The sequence below is a fragment of the Trachemys scripta genome, chromosome 4 (genome assembly GCF_013100865.1).
Source record: "Trachemys scripta elegans isolate TJP31775 chromosome 4, CAS_Tse_1.0, whole genome shotgun sequence".
NCBI lineage: Eukaryota > Metazoa > Chordata > Testudines > Emydidae > Trachemys > Trachemys scripta.
Genome location: NC_048301.1, coordinates 28,337,792 through 28,347,445, shown reverse-complemented (window position 1 = coordinate 28,347,445; position 9,654 = coordinate 28,337,792). Strand labels below are relative to the sequence as shown.

The 9,654-nt window shown below is 42.9% G+C and overlaps 1 protein-coding gene across 7 annotated transcripts in view; it reads right to left on the bottom strand.

Annotated features, from left to right (window-relative positions):
* The window catches only part of LOC117876975 (alpha-1-antitrypsin-like), a 190,449-nt gene that overhangs the window by 34,363 nt on the left and 146,432 nt on the right, over positions 1–9,654 (bottom strand). For 3 of the 7 annotated variants that reach the window (XM_034769618.1, XM_034769616.1, XM_034769619.1), the window contains exon 3: positions 4,901–5,104. The exons of 2 other annotated variants lie outside the window; for them this stretch is intronic. In XM_034769618.1, the coding sequence (XP_034625509.1) occupies positions 4,901–5,020 (120 nt within the window). In that variant the 5' untranslated portion in view covers positions 5,021–5,104. Of the gene's footprint in view, positions 1–1,046; positions 1,196–4,900; positions 5,105–9,654 lie in introns of those variants that run through there. 2 more of the 7 variants (XM_034769623.1, XM_034769622.1) reach the window with 2 other exon arrangements.

Sequence of the window (9,654 nt, the reverse complement as noted above, 5' to 3'; positions counted from 1 at the left end):
CCTGCTACAAGACAAGCCCAAGAAAGAAACCAACAGAACTCCACCGGCCATCACCTACAGTCCTCAGCTTAAACCTCTCCAACGCATCATCAGTGATCTACAACCCATCCTGGACAATGATTCCTCGCTTTCACAGACCTTGGGAGGCAGGCCAGTCCTTGCCCACAGACAACCCACCAACCTTAAGCATATTCTCACCAGCAACCACACACCGCACCATAACAACTCTAACTCAGGAACCAATCCATGCAACAAACCAATCGATGCCAACTCTGCCCACATATCTACACCGGCAACACCATCACAGGACCTAACCAGGTCAGCTATGACATCACCGGTTTATTCACCTGCACGTCCACCAATGTTATACATGCCATCATGTGCCAGCAATGCCCCTCTGCTATGTACATTGGCCAAACTGGACAGTTACTATGTAAAAGGATAAATGGACACAAGTCAGAAATCAGGAATGGCAATATACAAAAACCTGTAGGAGAACACTTCAACCTCCCCGGCCACACAATAGCAGATGTAAAGGTAGCCATTTTACAGCAAAAAAACTTCAGGACCAGACTCCAAAGAGAAACTGCTGAGCTTCAGTTCATTTGCAAATTTGACACCATCAGCTCAGGATTAAACAAAGACTGTGACTGGCTAGCCAACTACAAAAGCAGTTTCTCCTCCCTTGGTGTTCACACCTCAACTGCTAGCAGAGAAAAACAGTAGAAGCCAACCCCCAAAACCAGAGAAACGCTCAATGGCAGGAGTAGACACAGATGTGGCCTCAGCAGGTGCTGTAGCATTGGGGCAATAAGTCACACTAATGGTATCAGAGTGCTGACTCTGAACTTTCTTTTCCCAGTGCTGCCTGGATGTTTGCTCCAACCTCCCCTTGCCACCACTCACCCTCTTGTTGTCTTTTAGTGACTTGCTGTGATAGGTATGGGGGCAGGACAATGCTCCTCCATACCTGTGTCTTTGACCTACTGCTTGGCTGCTTCCCTTGCAGAAATAAGACCACACATCTGATGCATGTGGGAACTTACCCATACTATGACCTCCCTCTACACCTTCTTGCCACCACTGACGTTCAGCTGAGTGACAAACGAAGTAGCCTGGATGGGTGAGACACCACTCAACTCCAGAGTCATTTCCAGAAGCCAGAGAAATAGGAATGAATCTGTTTTAGACCTACCTGGAAAAAAAATGGAAGGACTGAAGCTGGCATGCTATTTCATGACATTGATGTCTGAGCCCCTTTGGACAGACTGAAAACAGAACTTTATGGACTGAAGGGGTGCACTCTTAAGTTACTTAGGGCTGGTCTTCACTACCCGCCCGGATCGGTGGGTAGAAATCAATCTCTCGGGGATCGATACATCGCGTCTCATCGGGACGCGATAATCAATCCCCGAATCGACGCACATACTCCACCAGGTAGGAGTAAGTGCCGTCGACAGGGGAGCCGCGGCGGTCGATTTCCTGCCATCCTCACAGCAGAGTAAGTCGGATCAGATACGTCGAATTGAGCTAAGCTATTCCCGTAGCTGAATTTGCATATCTGAAATCGATCCCCCCCGTTGTGTAGACGTAGCCTTACTCTCCAGGGCAGAAGAATATAAAATGTTACATTTGGCCAGAGTCCAGGTAAACTGTAACACCTATTCAGCATCTCCATCACAATGACAGAGTGTTTTTGAGAATCCCTTTCACAATTGCAGATATAGATGAGAATGTTTGATGGAGACCCCACAAAGGCACTGGGACCAAATGGATTCCTTACAGATTTCTTCAAGTGAACCACTCCCATTCTTTTCTCTTTGCGCTGTCTTCTTTAATTGGTTTTACCACACAAATACATATATAGCTTTTAGATCTCATCATCAGTGTTATGAACAAGTATTGTTGAAATTTAGCATCCTACTCCTAAAGATATTGATTACAGAATGAGAACAGCAGGTGCCCTTATCAATGTTCTCAGCAGAATTCAAAGATACAGTACATTTAAAAATTCCACCCCCACAAATGATAACTAGACTTGGAAGCATCTGATTGTTTACAAATGAATTTTGATGTATAATATTTGATGGATAATATTGACATTTCTTTCCAAGTAAATTTTATATTTATCATTATTATTTATTAGCACTGCAGCAACTCCTAGAAGGATTGGGGTCCCAGTGTACTAAGCAAAGGACAAGCATGAAATAAAGAGACAGTCCCCTGCTCCAAAGGGCCTACAATCTAAGCATCTGATGAGACAACAGGTGGAAAAGACAAACAAACAGAAGGGAGGACAGGGTCTCAGTGGCATAAGTTTGGCATAAAAAATACCAGGCAGAGTACACCAACTGGCTAATCTTAATATATTTTTTCACTAGTAGAAAATTTTTAAAAGCATCAGACACCAATTGTTATGTATACATAATGTAATGATTGTAGAAGATTCATAAGAGATTCAGAAATTAAAGGATAATATTCAATAGTGTCAATTTCTTAATATTCCACTTTTAAGAAACACTATGTATTGTTCCTTGCTATAGACATTAATAGGTACATGCCTAGGTTCTACCCTGTGGTATCATAGTGATGAATGAATTATAAAAACAAAGGTTAAAAAAATAGAATAAAATAAATAAGATTAAGACTTGACTATAATTAGACAGACAAAATAGATTAGAGAGATTACACCAAAATAGACTAGATACATTAGATATAGATCAGATACGTAACTAACAATAGGGGTCTGGACTTATGTACACAGAATTGTGATGCAACACAAAGGTTCAGAAGTCTCTGACACAGCAGGAGGAGGACAGGGTCCCCGCCCCAGGTAACGTGGGATGGATGTGGATCACGGGGAGGGAATGGGGAGAGCGTGGGGGCCCCGGGCTGTTGGGGAGGGTGGAGAGGAGTCACATGGGGGGGTCACATGCCCCCGCCCTTTAACTGGTGCCCCCCCTTTGTGTCCCTCCTGTGAGTGCAGTGTACCAGTAAGAAATGAATTCTACTTGCACCACTGGTTACCATAGGTGCTCAGCACCGGTGACATGGGAAACATCCAGTGTGTCCGATTCAGTGAGTTCACCCTCAATTCAGTTTACACCAGTGTGTGTCAGAGGAGGACTAAACCCGGTGATTTTAGACACAGCCTGGGGGAAATGATGTTCGTGCTCCACACTAAGGAGTCTGCATTTGTATGGGAAATGTAGCAAAGGTGAGGGGAAATTCTACCAGCCCTGAACAAGTCTGCCCTGCCTGCACGTCCACTCCCACTACCTCCTACTGCTTTTTCTCACTCCCTTCACTCTCCCAGTGCCTCGAGCTTTTTCATTCAAACCCCTCCCTTAATACACACTGCCTTCCACCAAGCCTGCCAGTGCAGTTATTAATGCGGTTACACAACCGACAATAAATAATAATAATAATAAATAATTACAAAGGTTTGATGAGCATCCAGGACAAATGTTATCTGTCTGGGGTGTGTTTTACATCCTAAGCCTTGTGGGACATGAACTGTGCTTTTCTTTATATGAAGCCAGCATTGAACAAATGAATCGCTTTATCCAGATTCTGACTACAGAAGGACTGACCCCATAGTTAAATCTCCATTTCCCAAATGTAGGATTGTATATATTATAAATGCACATTGTATATAGTACTATACTAGTAATTTAGACTTTCATATCACCTTTCATTCCCAAAGGATCACAAATTGCTTCAAGGATGTAAGGTAGAAGCTATAGCTTGTATCTAGGAGAGGGCTTCTCACCCCTGAAATCTAGTCACTGCAATACTGTTTAGGACCATGTCTATTAAAGTGTTTATAATCACTGTTGTGCTGCAATCTCAAAGCAGCAGCCAAACAAGATCCCAGAGGAAATTTGTCAGTACATGCTCACATTAGTACAGCAACACACAGGTTTGTTCCAGTGTAATCTAGATACCTCCCAAGGTACTCACATCACAGAGCCTTTTACCTCAGCAACTTTGTTATCCCCCAAAATTTGAGTTTTCCCCATTTCATCATTTTTTAAAAAGTTCTATTTTTTAATGCCAAATCCTCAAAATTTGAGTAAACCTCCCAAAGCCACAGAGCACCAACAAAACAGCTCTGACTGCTGTAAGCATTACTGACCTGTGCTCTTTGTAGGAGACCTGGGTAATGGGAGACACAGCAGTAGATTCACTGAGCAGTCCCTCGTTTTGCCTACAAATTCCGCTACTGTATTGCTCCAAATAGAACAGCTCCAAATAGAGCACTGCACAGTGGCATGCAGAGTGTACAGAGGACCACCTGCACACCTCTATTTCCACTCCTTGATTGAAGATAAAAGAAAAGGTCTCTCACAGGAGACTCTTAACTCTTCTCTTCAGACATTATGGATCAAATACTGCTTCGCATTCTCCCTTGACTTCAACTGAGTTCCTTGGGGCGTAACAGAGAGCAAACCTTGCCCTTAGATGTACAAATATTTTCATTAGACACAGACTTACAGAAGTTAATAGGAAGTGGAGGTTCTTTAGGTTTCCCCTTTATCATACAATAACATGCCATTTGGAAGTTTATAACTGGGCAAATGTGGGTCTGAGTTACGCAAACTCTTCACCACAAGAGGTATTAGCAACCTTATTTATAAAGAATATTTTCTTTTCTCCCATGGATAATTAGCCACTGTTCTGCCTTTCAATTAATAGAATAGCATTGTTTCAAGGTAGTGTGAATCCAGTCCTCCTAGCAACTGTCATCCAATTATTTCTGATCTTTTAAAAGACAGCTAGGTTGATTTTGAATCTCTTCGCTGAGTAACAGAATCAAATTAAACCTTCATCAGGCTGACACAATGAACTTTAAAGCAGGTCCAATTAGCACATCTGACTGTATTTTTTCTTTTCTTACCTTTGTCTCTCTCTGTGTAAAATTGTCTCCATTTGTGACAAATGTATATAGACCATGTTCTTTTAGGGGCAAAGTGTGTCCTTGCAAAGGCCCCCAAAGCCTGTCATGCAATGGAATCATTATGGTGCTGCTCCGCAGTCAACAGGTAGTGGGAAAACGATGCTGAGAGCATGGAGGAGAGACAAAAACCAATCCAAGCCATAGCTGTAATATAAAAGAACAAAATGACAATGACAGACAGACTGTGTTGCATTGCTCTGCAGCAGGGAGGAGTGACAAGTCCCAAGAAAGGGCAGGGATGGGGCTGGTAGGTCTGTAAAACTATATGGCTCTTCTGGTCAAATGTCCCAGATGAAGGGACCATAGTTGGCTGCAGCTGCTGTTACTGTTATTGTACAGCCCAGGAGTTGCAATAACAGCCACAGAATGACTGCCCAGCTGCTCTGCATTGTGGCTGTGGTCTGGGGGATAAGGATTGCATTTGTCCAACCACCCGGTTAAGCTCCCCCTGCAAAACATGTCTACTTAGTTTTTTGGGGCATGGGGGTGGAAGGGGAGAAATGAGAGTTAGGCGGGAGTTTTGTCTCAATTACTCTTCTTTGGTTTCTTCACAGTTTGTGATAAGAATTTTGGGCTTGATCTTGCTGCAGCAAGGTGCAGAGCACTCCGGCAAAGTGTTGAATGCCCTCAGCTGACATCAGGGGGATTTGAAGACACTAGTACTGGATCAAGCCTTTAATCAATTGGTGTTTTAATCAATCAGCATGTAAGATTTAAGCATCTGCTTTTCCTGTGTTGAAAATGAAACAAACCCCTATACCAACAAATAAAACACAACAGGCTCAATCCCACAGTCTTTGCCTAGGCAAGTCAGTAAGGTTTGAAACCATGTAACTGAGGGCAGAAGTGGACCCTTTGATTGTGTTGAGACTTTTACCTGTGTAAGGACTGTGTGAGACCAGGCCAAGTACTTAAAGAACCAAGGCTTAACGCATTGATGGGTAAAATATTTTGATTCTTGGACAAAGAACAATACAAAATATAATTTGAATATCAGCATTCAGTTAATGAATTCAGTAGCTATAAATAAGCAAACTTTAATGCAAGATCAAACTATTATTTACTCAATACACTCCTTACACAACACTCTGAAGCCAAATCAAGAGATTTGCACCATTTACTGGTGAATCTGTTTTCCAGATTCAAAGTACATGAAACCTATTATTATTATGGAGCTTGAGTTTAAAAACCATTTAAAACCCCATTATTCCTGTAGACATATTTAGTAGTCCCTGCCTAAAAGACTGTGTTACTTTGTCTGTGAATTATTAATATCAACATACAGAACAAACTCATCCCTGATGCAACACCACTGAAAGTGACTGATTTTAATATAGCTCCCATGTAATTCATCTTGGGTAAATTGTTACACCAAAGCTTTCATCAAGGAAGCACTGACACAATTTCAATTTCTGAAAGTTTGCCTAGCTCAGTCCTCATGCTTATGTATTTGAATCCATTACAAAGTTAACAGTGTGACAAATGCTTTGTTTTCTTTTACGTTTATGTTACAGGTTAAATACAGAATAGTAATTCTGGGCCAAGTTAATTGCTACTCAAGACTTCAATGGAGCTGCACCCATTTGTGACAGCAGTGAATGTGACCTGCTCCATATAGGTTCCAAATTACACATTTCTGTTGGTGCTAAACTCTCTCATTACTTGGGTTATGATCCCTTTATGGGGCACTCCGTTGCCTATGTCTCTTGATGTCTTACGTTGCATCTGACAGATAAAAGTCTTTTAGAGCTTGTAAAGATATTTTGCATCCTTTTCATTGCCCAATGCTTAGGGTGCTGGCTACAGGTGAATTACAAGTGGATTAAGTAAAAGCAATAACTTTTAATTACAATAACTGAGAAATAGTATAAAATGTTTATTCAGCAGATTTAACAGGAATTGCTATAACATTAAAAAAGGGAGTCATAATTTTCATTTGAGAGTGATGTATTGATAAGAGGCAACTTGGGTTCAAATTTTCAAAAGTGGCCTCTAATTTTGGGGGTCTTATAATAAAGGTGGAACACACAAGAGCGATGGGCAAGAGACTTGTCTTTATGTCCCAGACCCTATCACATAACACTGACACAAGTGGCCATCTATGTCCTCAATGCCAACTGAAGACCACTGGAACTATGGGGGACTCAGAACCTCTGAAAAATCAGGCCCTCAATGTGTTAAAGTGCGCATCAAAAAATTAAAGTCCTCACAATTAAAAGTCACTTTTGAAAATTCAGCCCGGTGGTGGATATGTAAATAATGCCATCTACTGGTACAGTTTGGAGCATAGGCTAAGGAATGGGGTCTGCAGCTCTGTCTGGTTGTCATTTCACCTCCCCCAGCTGTGACAATTTGAATATAATAGAGTAGTAGTGTAGTGCTCAGGAAGTAATATGAAAGCGTGTGCCTATGAGTCAGTCTATAAAGGACAAGGAAAACACAACATATGTGTAACTCCCCAGGCACCATGCTGGAATTCTATACTCGTGCTGCTATGAGTAAGTACACTGATTTTTTTTTTTTAAATAAAGATCCTTTGAGAACCATTTTATTTTGTTTTCCTGAGAAGGAAAAAATGTCAGATCTTGGACTAATTAATTCAGGTCTCTAAGTGAATAAGCTATCATTCTGACTATATGTAGAAATGCAAAGAGTCAGGACCTAGTAAAATTTTAATTTATATTTAGCTGATCGTCCCCTTTTTTAGAGGGATTTGCAGGTAAGAAACATTTTGCCTGACCGGCATGTATTCCATGCCCAGAATCTATTTAAAGAATTGTCAAACATCGCACAAAATCATTCACTGATGCAGCTAGCTTCATTTTCTTTAAGGGATGGAATTATTTGAGAATAAGAGAGACTCACACTCTATATAAATTGGCTCAAGAGGAAGTGCTTTGCTTGCTACTATCCACTATATGGGTGTGCATACATAGTTCAAAACCTTCTCACCTTGCTCAGACAGGCAGTCCCACTGATGTCAAAGGGAAAACAAATTGAGCAGAAATTGACCCATAATTTTCCTTGTTCCTTCCCCCAATTCTGAGCTCCATCCAGTTCCAGGGCTATATAGGGAAGGGCAGTGGTGCAAGGACAGAGGTACGGTCCGGTACACCTTACCAGTAAGATATTTATAGCTGGTACGGCTTACCAGAAAGACAGAGGAGGAGCCCACCCCCAGCCCCGCCCAACCCTTCCACGAAGCCGTGTCTCCTCCGTCTGTACAGTAACCCTGCCGGAGGACAAGGCTGCAGGGGGTACAGCCGCTGGAGGAGCTGCCTGTGTTCTGTTCCTTTCCCCGCTGGGAACCACCTCCGGCGGGGCTGCTGTACAGATGGAGGAGACGCAGCTCTGTGGAAGGGCAGGGGCTGGGGGCGGTACAGCAGCCGTGCCAGAGGAGCTGCTGATGTTCTGCTCCTTTCCCCGCTGTGGTTCTCTGGAGAGCCCTGCGGTTCAGGGCTCTCCCTGGAATGGCAGCAGGGAAAGGAGCAGAACATGGGGCCAACGGGCAGCCCCACGCTGGCAGCTCCTCCAGCGCAGCTGTTGTACCGCCCCCAACTCCACCCCCAGCCCTACCACGCAGCTGCGTCTCCTGAGTCCTCCTTCCTAGGGTTTGTCCAGCAGAAGCCTCCAGCGCAGCGGGAGGAAGACAGAGCCCCCCCCCCCCCCCAGTAATGTGGGATGGATGTGGATCACGGGGAGGGGACGGGGAGCGTGCAGGGGCCCCAGGCTGGGTGGGCAGGGAGGAGTCACGTGGGGAGGTCACGTGCCCCACCTTTATGTCCCTCCCATGAGTACAGCGTACTGGCAAGAAATGATTTCTACTTGCACCACTGGGGTAGGGCCATGTTAATCCCAACCTGCTCTAGTCTTGGGGGCAGATATTGAAAAACAATTTAGATGTTTCTCTTCCTTTCTGTGCAGTTATTTTCTTGGCCGCGTGAGCTGCTGAGAGTTACAAAATATCAACATTCTTTCCTGCTGCGTTCCCATTTACAGCCATGCAGACTCAACAAATGTGATGCCTTTGGGAAATATAATTTTAGGCAACAACCAGATTGTAATAGTAATCCCAAATGGGTTTTCAAAGAGGTTCTGTTCTCTGCTTGTTTTCCCTCCATTAATGCAGGTGTACTTTATACCATATAGTCCTTAGTTATATGTGGTGTGTTCTGAAGTAAGCGCTCCAACTTTTCATACTGGTGATATAGTATTCTTTAAATGTGCGGCAAACTTCACTACAACATTGTTTCTTCAGATGGTGCCTAGAAAATCATGCTTTACTATTAACCATCTGGATTGCTTGTTGGTCACTGATAGTATGCCTTATCGCACCTTTTTTTCAAGAATTTCCAAGCACTTTACCATCATTAATTAATCTTAAAAAATTCCTTGTGTGGAAAGTACTTGTAATTAAAAACAACAACACACAATTGGAAAAAAGTGAGCCACATGGAAGTTAGGTGATTTCCTCAAGATTAAGTGTAGGCATGCACACACACACACACATACATACGCACACATGAGAAACTGTTGTCAGGACTGGACATAGCAAGTTAATACAGCGGGGGAAAGAACCCTAGGGTGAAATCCTGGCCCTATTGATGTCAATAGGAGTTTTGTCACTACCTTTAATCACAAGACTCCTGACTTCCAGTCTTGTGCTACAACTGTTAACACATCTTACTTCTTTC